The following is a 14570-nucleotide window of genomic DNA, read 5'->3' on the forward strand; positions in this document are numbered from 1 at the left end:
GCATGGCAGCCATGACAATTGCTAACAGCACCTACCTTCCTCTGCTCTGTGGAGGGCCCACAGGTATTTGGGCTCCTCCCACCTGATGTGCCTTGCCTGCTTTTTCAAAGCCTCAATCTGGTGGAAATACAACAGAAATAGGAAGTACAAGTTGATATTAAAACTTTTACTTTGCTTTTGAGGTAAAAAAACAATTCAAACCAAACAAGTCAAGTCTCTGTTTTCCTTTTCTCACCCACAGCAATACAAAACAACCCCAAAAATAGGTAATGTAATTTTACTTGTTTTTTTCCTGTGTGCTAGAAGCTTACAAGCAACATAAACCAGACCTAACAAAGGCCTACAAACTTACCTCAGGTAGGAAGACTGGGCGTTGAATTGTGCCCGCCAAGCCTCATCGGCCCAGTCCTGGTCCCGTAGGTGCCCTGGGTGGAAATACAGGTGGCCTTAATCTTCAATAATCAGGGATGCCAGCAGCCTGGCATCCCCCTCTGAAGTTTGGCATCCTGCCACGCGGCATGTTAGTCAGTGTTTAACAAAATGGCTGTCTGGGCATGGCATTACACGTGCAAGCGCCCTGCCACCTGCTCCTGGCTTCTGTACAGGTGATGGACATGTAGAGCCGCGGGGACACCTAATTGTGGATGCTAGAAGAAGGCCTGGTACGGCATCCTTCCCCCAGCGTCCATGGCTGCGATGGACCCGCGGAGCTGCAGGGACACCGAAATAACTTAAGGTAGGAAGCTATTTATTGAGGATTAAATGTGAACACAATTCAAGACCTCTAAATTATGCAATGCAAAACACAGAAGACAAGGGAAAATTCACACTATTTTATTTGTTTCATTTGTTAATTTAAATAGACTTTTGTGCTTGCTGGGAAATGGTTTGATGGATGGATCAACTTGCTGGGAAATGGCTAGATGGATGGATCACAGCTCCTGAAAGAAACACAACACACGATTTAACATACAGTTGTGTGCAGGCATTTAAAGTATTATATCTCTAATTTTACAGAGCTATGAGCAACAATAAAAATACCATATTCGTATGGAGAAATGAATATATAACAGATAACTTACAGGAGCAATAAGTTTCGATGATCCTTCGGCTATCATTCCCCCGTGCAGTGTTGTCCGCCTCAGCAGCCGGTTCCACAGGTGGATCTGGCGGCAAGTCTTCTGCTACCTCTGCGTGCACACCAAATTGCTGACAAATGTTGTGTAGCATGCAGCAGGCAACAATGATGTTCACCACTTTTTCTGCACTGTACTACAGGGCTCCCCCAGAGTGATCCAGACATCGGAATTGTCCTTTCAGAACTCCAAAAGTACGATAACGTTTCTGGTGCTGCCATGAGCCTCATTGTAGTGTTTTTCTGCCGCGGTGCGTGGAGACTGGACTGGAGTTAGCAACCAGGGCTTACAGCCATAGCCGCCCTCACATAGGGGGAATAATCAGGAATGCATCAAAAACATCACATATATAAATGAACATATTGTATACCAGACATCCCAGATATGGAATCCCAGGCTATAGCCGATGTCACTTACCAAGTAGCCAGCCTTCACTATACTTTCCTTCTGGGAAATGAGTGCCCATGGACGAATGTGCCAGAATGTAGGCGTTATGGCAGCTCCCAGGATACTTCGCTAAAACATTTAGAATCCGAAGGTGTGCATCGCAAACGACTTGAACATTCATTGAATGGAAGTGCTTGCGATTCCGGAAGGAACTCCATTCCTCCGACCTGGGGGTAAATGCAATATGGGTGCCGTCTATAGCACCCAACACGTTCAGCATCCCTGCAATACCCATGAACCCACTACGGATCTGTTGCAGCTCCACTGGAGCCATAGGATACACGATATACTTCCTCATCTGCTTCATCATGGCCTTCAAGACCTGTGTCAGATGCCGTGAGAAGGAGGCCCGAGTCATACCCGCAATGACACGGGGGTTTGAAAACTTCCGGTACCAAAAAAATTTAAGGCACCAAGAAGTTTCATCAACCCTGGCACAGCATGGTGGCGATTGGCCAGGGGATCAAGGTCGCAGCGCAGATCTTCATAGAGGAACAGGATTGCCCGTGAGCTCAGCCGGTAGGTTCAGACTACATCTCGCTCCGACATGCCAAAGATAGTTGTCCGTGGGCGAATGATACGTTCAGGTCTGCCCATGGCCCTTCCTGGTCTACCGATGTCCCTGTCCTGTGCACGGACGACTCTGTCCCCCTGTGCCTGCGTAAAAAACAACACAAGAAAATCAGCCTAATACATCTTGATTATTCACTTCATATATAGAAGCAGACACATAATTGTAGACGCCCAGACACAAAATGCTACCCTTCGATATTAAAAAAACAAAACATATACATACCTCCTCCGGTCTATGTGCTGGGTACTCCTGTTGGCTGTTGTCTCCAATAGGCCGTCTAGAATTCACTCGCAGAGCATTTCTTAATCTCCTTCTCACCCGTTGAAAAAAGATCACCAAAGCCAATATATTCATGTAATCCATGACGCTGTCCGTTGGATATTCACGACTGTCAAGAGCACAGCACCACACTAACGCCAGGGTCAGGGTAGGCGGTAAATATTGTGGGTAAAGATGCGGAAAATGTGCACATTAAAGACGCGCTATTTTGGGCGCGTATTACTGTATTGAGGGGAATAGATAATCAGCTCATTATACATTTAACACCATTAACATAGCATCTACATGCAGCGGGCGTCAATTGTTACGTGTCATTTTCAGCATGCGCTAAGGACACGGTAGAGCGTATACTGGATCGTGCGTCCGTCTAAAACGCGTGTCAAAGTCGCATAAAAAAACGCGCAAGCCAGCCCACGCTTTACTGTGTCAGCCTGTATGTATTCTTTGAGCCAGACCAACTGAAGGAGTTGCTGCTAGGTCACTCACAAGTTATTCACAGGGATAGATCGAAGTTAGTTAGTTAAGAGCAATGCTCACTTACATTCAAATTTTAGGTATAAGGTATGTTGTTTTCGCTTAGAATTCTTATGCCCCCAAATTCTTATATTTAGGAACATAATCCTTTGTAAAGAAATTTTGTTTCAAATTGTTATTTTGTTGTAAGCAAAGATATAATTATAGGAAAGATTATGTAACGCTTTCTATTTAGAATATAATTGCATGTAATTGAGTGAAATTTAAAAAAATAAAAAAAATTGATGTCAGGATGAATGCAGTATCTTATCAGAAAACATTGGAGGAGAATTTGCATTCGTTAGCCAGGAAGCTGTGCATGGGGTGCATTTGGACTTTCCAACATGATCCAAAACAGAAGGCCAAGTCGACCCTTCAATGACTGCAGCAGAAGAAAGTGAAGGTTCTGGAGTGGCCATCAGTCTCCTGACCTCAGCATCATTGAGCCATTACGGGGAGAACTCAAACATGCAGTTCATGCTAAACCAAAGAATTTACAGAATCTGGAGGCTTTTTACCAAATGAGAAAATAGAAGGCCTCATTTACAACTATCACAAAAGACTGCAAGCCGACATTGATGCAAAAGGGTGCAATATATGATATTAAAAACTAAGGGGTAGATTTTCAAATAGCGCGAATTGGCCTACTTTTGCTGGCGCATCAGGCGCAAGCAAAAGTAAGCTGGATTTTAGTAGATACGCGCGGAGCTGTGCGTATCTGCTAAAAACCTGGATCGGCGCGCGCAAGGCTATTGATTTTGTATAGCCGGCGCGCGCCGAGCCGCGCAGCCTACCCCCATTCCCTCCGAGGCCGCTCCGAAATCGGAGCGGCCTCGGAGGGAACTTCCTTTTGCCCTCCCCTCACCTTCCCCTCCCTTCCCCTACCTAACCCACCCACCCGGCCCTGTCTAAGCCCCCCCCCTTACCTTTGTCGGGGGATTTACGCCTCCCGGAGGGAGGCGTAAATCCCCGCGCACCAGCGGGCCTCTTGCGTGCCGGGACGCGACCTGGGGGCGGGTACGGAGGGCGCGGCCACGCCCCCGGACCGCCCCGGGCCGTAGCCATGCCCCCGTACCCGCCCCCAAAACGCTGCCGACACGCCCCGAAAACGCCGCTGCGCTCGGTCCTGCCCCCGACACGCCCCCCTCCGAAAACACCGGGACTTACGCGAGTCCCGGGGCTTTGCGTGCGCCGGTAGGCCTATGTAAAATAGGCCTACCGGCGCGCAGGGTCCTGCTCGCCTAAATCCGCCCGGATTTGGGCGGATTTAGGCGAGCAGGGCTCTGAAAATCCGCCCCTAAGGGTATGGAAACTTTTTTGAACAGGACCATTTAATTATTTCCCCTTATTGCTATGGTTTGTTTAATGATTGTGCTATTCTGTGATGTATAATTTAATTTGAAATACATTAAGATGTTTTGTCTGATCACTCACTGTACTAATACCTTCCCAAAGCAGTAAATAGTAGAGATGTGAATCGGAACCGAATCGGTTCGGTTCCGGTTCCGATTCAAATCGTGCATTTTTTTTCATCCGGCCCGATCGGTTTTTTTTTTTTTATTGGCTGCGCCCGATCCGATAAATAAAAACCCACCCCGACCCTTTAAAACCGCTCCCTTAGCCTCCACCACCCCTCCCGACCGCCCTCCCCAAAAAACATTTTAAAATTACCTAGTGGTCCAGCGGGGGTCCCGGGAGCGTTCTCTCGCACTCGGGCTGTCGGCCAATAAACAAAAAACCCACCCGACCCTTTAAAACCGCTCCTAACTCCCGTTAGTGTGCACTAACCCGATTAACGATTTTTTCACGATAAATCGGAATTGTCATTGTATCGCACTCTTAACGATTAATGATGATTTAAAAAATATCGGACGATATTTTAAATCGTCAAAAAACGATTCACATCCCTAGTAAATAGAAAACTCGCTTATGAGCACACAAGACAGAGAACAGCAGTAATAATGAACACAATAGCTATAATACAGGCAAGTGCTAATCGCTAGCCCATCTCTGTCCTCTGACTTTCGGGCCGATACAGTGAAGTCTGCGGGAGAGCGGGTGAATGCCCGCTCTCCCGGCGCGCGTACAGGCCACTCTCCTGTGCGCACGATTCTGTATTTAAATGAGGCCCGGCGGTAAAAACAGGCAAAAGGAGGCGCTAGGGACACTAGCGCCTCCTTTTGGACCGGAGTGGCGGCTGTCAGCGGGTTTGACAGCAGACGCTCAATTTTGCCGGTATCTGTTCTCGAGCCCGCTGACAGCCTCGGGCTCAGAAACCGGACGCCGACAAAATTGAGCATCTGGTTTTAGACCTGACAGCCACGGGCTGACTTCAAATTTTTTTTACTTTTTTTTTTTACCCTTCGGGACCTCCGACTTAATATCGCCATGATATTAAATCGGAGAGTGTAGAGAAAAGCAGTTTTTACTGCTTTTCTCTGTGCACTTTCCCGGTGCCTGAAGAAATTAGCGCCTACCTTTGGGTAGGCGCTAATTTCTGAAAGCAAAATGTGCAGCTTGGCTGCACATTTTGTTTTCTGAATCGCGCAGGAATACCTAATAGGGCCATCAACATGCGTTTGCATATTGCAGGCGCTATTAGGTTCAGGGGATTGGACGCGCGTTTTCAGCCCCTTACTGAATAAGGGGTAATGCTAGTGCGTCCAATGGCGGGTTAACAGTGCGCTCCGTTGGAGCGCACTGTACTGTATCAGCCTGTTTGTGAACTGTGATAGCAAGCAGGCAGTTCTCGGAGGACAAAATAGGCCAGGGTTTCCTTCTGTCGGGCAGTGTCTCTCTGGATTGGTGAGCTGCAAAAAATCTTTTGTTCAACACTTTACATAGCTCTGCTTCGAGCAAGAGATACTTCCACTTTTAGGCAGTAACCTCTGTCCAGTGGTGGCAAATATAAGAGAAGGTGTCCAGTAACAGCTTCTTTGTTGTAAGCACACTCCTTCTTGTTTGTTTGTTTATTTATTTATTTATTTAAAAACTTTTCTATACCGTCGCTAAGTTATATACCATCGCAACGGTTTACAAATAGGCACATAGACTAAGGTTAGTAAATGTAGGATATCTTACATTCTAACAGGTGCCAATAAAGTTTGGTTACAATTTCATAAATAAAATCATTATTTGAGTAATGTTGGTCAAGTCCATGTATATTATTGAGTTACTATCTCTGAGATATTTCTTCTTAAATGTAGGATTGAGTAAATTCATTCTCATCTGCATTCCTCTGTACTTTCATTCTCTACCCTCCACACTCTTTAGTGAAGGCTTTTTTAAAGAGCCATGTTTTTAGATTTTTCTTAAAAGTTTTGAGATTATTCTGTAATCTGAGTTCAGGGGGCATCGTATTCCATAGTATGGGCCCAGCCAATGATAAAGCCCTTTCTCTCACTTGGGTTAATTTTGCTGACTGTACTGAAGGGATTGTTAGTAGTGCTTTGTTAGCTGAGCAGAGGTTTCTTTGTGGGACGTGTACTCGTAAGGCTGTGTTTAGCCGGTCTGCTTCTTTATCATATATTAGTTTGTGTATGGTACATAAGGCCTTGTATTCTATCCTGTATTCGATGGGTAACCAATGTAAGTCTGCTAGAGTTTCGGTTATATGGTCCCTCCTCTTTTTTCCCGTTAGTATTCTGGCTGCAGTATTTTGCAGTATCTGGAGTGGTCTTATCGATGTGCTTGGGAGTCCTAGTAAGAGTGCGTTGCAGTAGTCAGTGCTGGAAAAGATAAGTGTTTGCAATACTGTTCTGAAGTGGGCGGGTGTGAGTATGTGCAATGTACTTCCCTTGGTCCCCAATGCTTACATAATTACAAAGCTTTTCGCACTTGTTCTCTAATGAAACTACTTTTTGTCTCTGTGCTGTTGTGTGTGGCAAGTTGCCCAATATACTGTGGGCCGGATTTTAAAAGGGTTACGCACATAAGGTATGTGCGTAACCCTTTTAAAACTCCCCTGCGCGCGCCGAGCCTATTTTGCATAGGCTTGGCGGCGCACGCAAGCCCCGGGACGCGCATAAGTCCCGGGGCTTGCAAATAGTGGCGGTTGGGGGCGTGGCCAGGGGGCGTGGTGTCGGATCCGGAGTGTGTGGGCGGTCCGGGGGCATGGCCAAGTGCCCCGACACACAGATCGATACAGTAAGGCCGCGTTACAAAGACTGCGGCAGTGCCGAGCACACCCTCGTTTGCCCCACGCACTGTTCTGATCACATACCGCTCGATACTCTATTTAAATTGCTTGCAAATGCAAACCGCGTCTGCGAAGCGTTAGGCAAAGCGTTAGGCCCGCGCAACCCATTTTACAGTATAGGCGCTTAATACAGCGCCTATACAGTATCCTGGGTGCGCTGGTGCCTGTCATTTCAAATGTCATTTGAAATGACAGGCACCAGGAAGTGGATCCCAACTTTAACCCATGAAAACCTAAAAACCAAAAAATCCCCTCCTCCCGAAGCGGCTCGACATGTGGCAAACTTACCTTTTGTTGCTTTTCAACCCCTTCCCTTCTCCTGCCGCCCTCCGGAGGGGGCAGCCCGGCCTCGAAAGCGGCTCGCAGCGGTCCCCCCCTTGCAGGGTCCCGGTTCTCCTGGCTCGGCAACAGCTAGGGCTCCATCGGCCCGTCGATTTGGGCGCTCCAGCCTAACCTCTGCACAGCTTCCAGACTTTGCCAAAAGATGGCACCCAACTTGCCTCCCCTCCCCTTACAGCGTCCATAAAATTTATCTAGCACGAGTCTGGAAACCCACCTTACTAGCCCTCCCCCCCTACACAGCACCTAGAAATCTGCCCAGTGTACCCCAATCTAACAATTCTCACTGTCCCCATTATCCAAAGTACGCCAAACACTACCGTCACCTGCGATTCAACCTCCATCATCCAAACGTACTTCAGACCCGCAGTTCATTTCCTCCCCTACACATACCCTACACATACCCTTAGGTGTTATCCATCAGATAAATTTATCAAAATGAGGACTATCCAATGTAACCATTGTGGAGCATTTATTGTCAGGGAAGTCATCTGGAAACTTAGGGCTTGCCCAATTTGTGCACAACTCTCTTCCTTGAAAAAGGAGCTGACTGAGATTAAAGATCAATTAGCTTCAATTAAAAGTAATACACCCACATTGCATTACTCAGAAAATAATTCCCCAATATCACAGAAAAGCCAGGAGTCAAGAAAAGGAGGCTCAGGTAGGCCCCACAGTCACCCATTCTTGACAGATGGGCAGCCAACAGGTACACCCCCCCACTCAAACAGGTCATTTAGAAATTCTTTACAATCCCGGAATACAGTGGGCTCTGGTAGAATTAGACCTGTGATGAGGAGACACACAATGTACCAAATGCAAAAAGAACAACAAGTCTTCTCTATATTAAAAACTGAAGAAGTTCTTGAGAAAAACATTGAAGTGTTACCAGCAAAGAGAGAGAAAATACAATGCATGCAGTATTTCAAGATCCATAACCAAAAGAAAAATCTAATTGAGATGAATAACTCTGTCAACAGTGGCACAACTACAAAAAGAAAGAGTGAAGTGAATAACAAATCTCAACTAATATCTTATAAGGAGGCCAGGAAAAGCTATAATCTTAAAGAGAGTACCTGGAAGGCTATGACCACAAATGCTCATAGTTTGGGAAATAAAATCCCAGATCTGCAGGCCCTAATGGCTGAGGCAGAATTGGACATTGTTGCTATCACAGAAACATGGTTCACAGAATCTCATGAATGGGATACAACAATACCAGGCTACAACTTGTTAAGGAAGGACAGAGAGGATAGAAAAGGGGGAGGTGTGGCTCTTTATGTTAGAAACAACATCCAAGCATCTGAGCTACAAGGAAGTTGGGGTAAGGAAGAAGCTCTATGGCTCGACCTAAAAAAAGATGACAGAGCGTCCATTTATATTGGAGTGGTTTACAGGCCTCCAAACCAAAAGGAAGAGCTGGACAGAGATCTGGTTGAAGACATCCATAAGATAGGTAAGAAGGGAGAAGTGGTGATCGTGGGTGACTTTAATATGCCAGATGAAGACTGGAAAATCCCATCTGCAGAAACTAAAAATAGTAGAGCGATAGTGGATGCCATGCAAGTATCTTTGTTCAAACAAATGGTGTTGGAATCCACGAGAGAAGGAGCTATACTCGACTTAGTGCTCACTAATGCAGATAATGTCTCAGATGTCCAGGTGGGCGCCCACCTCAGCAGTAGTGACCATCAAACGGTATGGTTTAATATCACTAAAAGAATAGGGAAAAGAACCACAAAGACCCGAGTTTTACAGTTCAAAAACACGGACTTTGAGGAAATGGGGAAGTACCTGAGGAAGAACTTAAAGGATGGGAGAACGAGAGAGATGTGGATCAACAGTGGTCCAATCTAAAAGGAGCAATCACCAAGGCAACTGCTCTATATGTTAGAAGTGTAAAGAAAAGCAAAAGAAAATTGAAACCTATCTGGTTCTCAAAGGAGGTGGCTGACAAAATTAAAGCTAAAAGAACAGCATTCAAGAAATATAAAAGATCCCAAAGGGAGGAGCACAAAGAAGAATATTTGTATCAACTGAGGGAGACAAAGAAATTAATCAAGTTGGCAAAAAGTCAAGCAGAAGAGAGGATTGCCAAGGAGATAAAAATGGTGACAAAACATTTTTCAGATACATCAGCGAAAAGAGGAAAGGTCCAAAGTGGTATAGTGAAATTGAAAGGTGGTAAGGATCAATGTGTGGAGAGAGACGAAGAAATGGCAGAAATATTAAACGAATACTTCATCTCTGTGTTCACTAAAGAAGACCCTGGAGAAGGACCATCTCTACACAACAAGAAACTGGAGGGAAGTGGAATGGATGAAATCCCTTTTACAGTAGAAAATGTGTGGGCGAAGAGCTAAAGAACCTGAAAGTGGACAAAGCCATGGGGCCTGATGGGATTCATCCAAGGATATTGAGGGAGCTCAGAGATGTTCTGGTGGCTCCGCTGTGTGACCTGTTCAATAGATCCCTAGAAACGGGAGTGGTGCCGAGTGATTGGAGAAGAGCTGTGGTGGTCCCGCTTCACAAGAGTGGGAACAGGGAGGAGGCTGGCAACTACAGACCGGTTAGGCCTCACGTCGGTGGTGGGAAAAGTAATGGAGTCACTGCTGAAAGAGAGAATAGTGAACTATCTACAGTCCGGAGAATTGATGGACCAGAGGCAACATGGATTCACCAGGGGAAGATCCTGTCAGACAAATCTGATTCACTTTTTTGACTGGGTAACCAAGGAATTGGATCGAGGAAGAGCGCTTGATATCATATACTTGGATTTCAGCAAAGCTTTTGATACGGTTCCGCACAGGAGACTGGTGAATAAAACGAGAAGCTTAGGAGTGAGGGCCGAGGTGGTGACCTGGATTGCAAATTGGCTGACGGACAGAAGACAATGTGTGATGGTAAACGGAACCTTCTCTGAAGAGAGAGCGGTTTTAAGTGGTGTACCGCAAGGATCGGTGTTGGGACCGGTCCTGTTCAATATCTTTGTGAGCGACATTGCGGACGGGATAGAAGGTAAGGTTTGTCTTTTTGCGGATGACACGAAGATCAGCAACAGAGTGGACACACCGGAAGGAGTGGAGAGAATGAGACGGGATCTAAGGAAACTGGAAGAGTGGTCGAAGATATGGCAGCTCAGATTCAATGCCAAGAAGTGCAAAGTCATGCATATGGGGAGTGGAAATCCGAATGAACTGTATTCGATGGGGGGGGAAAAGCTGATGTGCACGGAGCAGGAGAGGGACCTTGGGGTGATAGTGTCTAATGATATGAAGTCTGCGAAACAATGCGACAAGGCGATAGCAAAAGCCAGAAGAATGCTGGGCTGCATAGAGAGAGGAATATCGAGTAAGAAAAGGGAAGTGATTATTCCCTTGTACAGGTCCTTGGTGAGGCCTCACCTGGAGTATTGTGTTCAGTTCTGGAGACCGTATCTTCAAAAGGACAAAGACAAGATGGAGGCGGTACAGAGAAGGGCGACCAGGAAGGTGGAGGATCTTCATCGCATGACGTACGAGGAGAGATTGAAGAATCTAAATATGTACACCCTGGAGGAAAGGAGGAGCAGAGGTGATATGATACAGACTTTCAGATACTTGAAAGGTGTTAATGATCCAAAGACAACAACAAACCTTTTCCGTAGGAAAAAAATCAGCAGAACCAGGGGTCACGATTTGAAGCTCCAGGGAGGAAGATTCAGAACCAATGTCAGGAAGTATTTCTTCACAGAAAGGGTGGTGGGATGCCTGGAATGCCCTTCCGGAGGATGTGGTGAAGACCAGAACTGTGAAGGACTTCAAAGGGGCGTGGGAATAAACACTGTGGATCCATAAAGTCAAGAGGCCGCCAATGAAGAGTGGGTGACTCGCCAGAATGATGCCTACTGCCTGGAGACAATACCCTTATTAAATAAACATACACATGCTTACTGGACTCCAACATCGCTCTAAGCTTCAACAGCAAGAGGAAAATGTGGTAAAAAGGATTCACACTCACAAAGAGGGGAGTAGCTGGCTTGTTACGGTGGTTTACTACCCCAAATCAAATAAGCTGATACTTCACTTTCAATGCATATACAGCATAGTTCTCTGCTTCAACGGCAGGGAGAAGAAAACTGATACTTCACACATCCAGCAGAGCTCTCTGCTTCAACGGCAGGGGAGAAGAAAGAGGGTTCGCACTCACAAGCGGGGAGTAGCTGGCTTGTTACGGCGGTTACTACCCCAAACCAAATGTGCCTGATACTTCACTTTCGATGCATATCCAGCATGGCTCTCTGCTTCAACAGCATGGGAGAAGACTGATACTTCACGCATATCCAGCATAGCTCCCTGCTTCAACGGCAGGGGAGAAGAAAAACAACCGATAAGGGCTGTATAACATAGTCTGGGTAAAACAAATAAGCATGGGTGTAGCTTGCTTATTGCGGCGGCTACTACCCCTAACTAATCAAACTAGATATTTCACTGGGATGCAGCTCCATCCCTGCTCTCTACATTAAAGGTGGGGGTGGAAGGGAAATAGAACAAAGAGCTAAGAGAAACAGATAAGTATGAGAGAAAAAATGTGTGAAGCTTGCTGGGCAGACTGGATGGGCCATTTGGTCTTCTTCTGCCGTCATTTCTATGTTTCTATGTTTCTATGTTTCTATGTACCCTCCAAACGCATATAGACGGGCGTGCTTTCATTGGCCGGAGCGCCCGTCAATTTGGGCGCTCCGGCCAATGAAAGCACATAGACGGGCGCGCGTGACGTTGTGCAGTAGTAACTTTTCGGATAAAGGTAGGGAGGGCGTCTAGATTAGGGCTGGGAGGGGAAGGTGCAGAGGGGGTGGAGGGAACGGGAAGCGCGTGCAGGGCTCGGCGTTAAAGTTGCACAAATGTGCGCCCCCTTGCGCGCGCGCCGACCCTGGATTTTATAAGATACGCGCGGCTACACGCATATCTTATAAATCCAGCGTACTTTGTTTGCGCGCGCACTGTCTTTTAAAATGTACCCCTGTGGTTTTTCTCTGTCCTTGATTTTCCAGCCTGCTTTTGAATCAGACTAGAAGGAAGGGGGAGGGGGCTGCCTGACACAGGAAGCTTTTACAGAGACACTGAGATTGCACATGCAACTGCAGCCTTTAAGGGAGTCCGCATAACGATTTCTCTCTCATAAGGAGTTAAATTAACCCTTTCCCATGCTCCAGCCAAATGGCTTCTGCAACGCTGTCCCTTATCTTGCATGGCTGATCCACTGCTTCTTAATCGGATCTCAGAGCAGCAGCGGAAGTGTCAGCGGCAGGAACCGTACACGTCCAGTGCTTTTCTATACAAAGAGCAGGAGTGGCTGGGAGCAGCTAAGATTCCGCACTCCAGAAAGGGTTCCCGGGTCTGAGTGAGGAGTGGGGGGTGCATGTTGAGGTTGGGGAGGGTGAGTGGCTGGGAGCCATTTTTAAGAAATAGTGGGGAAGGAGAGGGCGGGAGATCTGTGACTTCAGAAAATTTTTATTATTTTTTTTACATCTTTGGTGAGTTGTGCCAGTGCTATTTAACCAGATAAGTACACAAGGGCAGGTAACTTAAACCTAACTAGTTAAACTGAAACGGCAGTTTTCTGGTTGCATGCAGCTGGATAACATTAGGTGAATATATTCAGTGGGACCCTTACCTGGGACAAGTCCTCTGGTTAACTTGTCGCTTGCCGATTTACTGAATCTGAGCCTCGCTCATCACTAGCAGACTTTCATAACGGGCTGGATAGTGGCATTTTTCTTACAATGAAAAGCTCAAAGACAAGGCGTGATTATATGAAGCTGATGGCAGGGACCCTCTAATGCAACGTGAGCACAGTTTTTTCATTGAGGGGCTGCTGATTAAGACTTCCAGTAGCGTGGGGTAGCAGGAGCCAAACAATGGCAGCAGGAGGAGGAAGAGAACTAGGAACTGACTTCAGACCTCTGACCGCACAACAGGCAGGTACAAATGGAGAGCTTAAGAAAGCCCCGTCGTCCTTTTCCGCTCACATCTGTTTCAATGGCTGTAGCTCACTTTGGTAAAACCTGAAGTGTCTCAGCTCCATTATTGTTTCTATGCTGACTCCATGAAGTCTCTGTATTTCTATAGCAATACTGTGGATTTGAAAAATTATAGTTTAACCTGCTGTAGTGAGATGATTTCCATGGGGACTCCCTTGGCTATGGCATGCTGGAGCAAAGTACTCCTGTGACAGTTTGTAATATGTTTGAACAAGATTGCCAGCTCGAGGCTTGCATGATGGCTCACAAAAGGCAGCAAAGTTTAAAAAAAAAAAAATTGACAGATCGCCTCTTTTCTGTCTGGATCACAGGCTTGGGCCATTGAAGGAGGCAAGTACAATGGTCAATGTGAGGACCCCACCTTATGGAAAACCAACTTCCGATGTGCCTTAAAGAGCATCACCAAGAATAACAAAATTGTGTTCAGCGAAGTAGCAAACAGATCGTCTGACCTGCATGATCCCCATAAGGTGTATCGGATCAACTGTCTGCAGGACTCAGCTGCTGCCTCTGCTCATGTGTCTGAAAGTAAGGATGCCAAAGAACAAACAGGTTTGTTTCAAGCCCTTGTAATAGGGATGATTGTTTTTCTATATAAGCTGCTATTGGCCTGTCAGAAAGCAATCCCGTAGTATTGGAGAATGGAGGATATGTTCTGGGCTAGGACATCCTGAAGACGTTCCAGAAAGTTGCATGAGACATAAGTCATTGCCTTGGGCTATAAAACCTGCAGCTCTCAACATCTATACTAGAGTGGAGGACTGTACTGTGGTCAATATTCACACAACTGGCTAACGGGTCGATACAGTAAGGCTGCGTTAGAGTGTGGCAGTGCCTGGCGCACCCTCGTTTGCCCCACGCACTGTTCTGATCACATACCGCTCGATACTCTATTTAAATAGCTTGCAAATGCAAGCCGCGTCTGCAAAGCGTTAGGCGAAGCGTTAGGCCCGCGCAACCCATTTTACTGTATAGAAGCTTAATACAGCGCCTATACAGTATCCTGGGTGCGCTGGTACCTGTCATTTCAAATGACATTTGAAATGACAGGCATCAGGAAGT

General features: G+C 46.4%; 1 protein-coding gene across 4 annotated transcripts in view; it reads left to right on the forward strand.

Moving 5' to 3' along the window:
• IRF7 (interferon regulatory factor 7) overlaps positions 1-14570 on the forward strand; it is a 128113-nt gene that overhangs the window by 18413 nt on the left and 95130 nt on the right. For all 4 annotated transcript variants that reach the window (XM_029582758.1, XM_029582755.1, XM_029582757.1 and 1 more), the window contains exon 4: positions 13820-14060. In XM_029582758.1, the coding sequence (XP_029438618.1) occupies positions 13820-14060 (241 nt within the window). The remainder of the gene's footprint in view (positions 1-13819; positions 14061-14570) is intronic.

The sequence above is a fragment of the Rhinatrema bivittatum genome, chromosome 17 (genome assembly GCF_901001135.1).
Source record: "Rhinatrema bivittatum chromosome 17, aRhiBiv1.1, whole genome shotgun sequence".
In the NCBI taxonomy this organism is placed as follows: Eukaryota; Metazoa; Chordata; class Amphibia; order Gymnophiona; family Rhinatrematidae; genus Rhinatrema; species Rhinatrema bivittatum.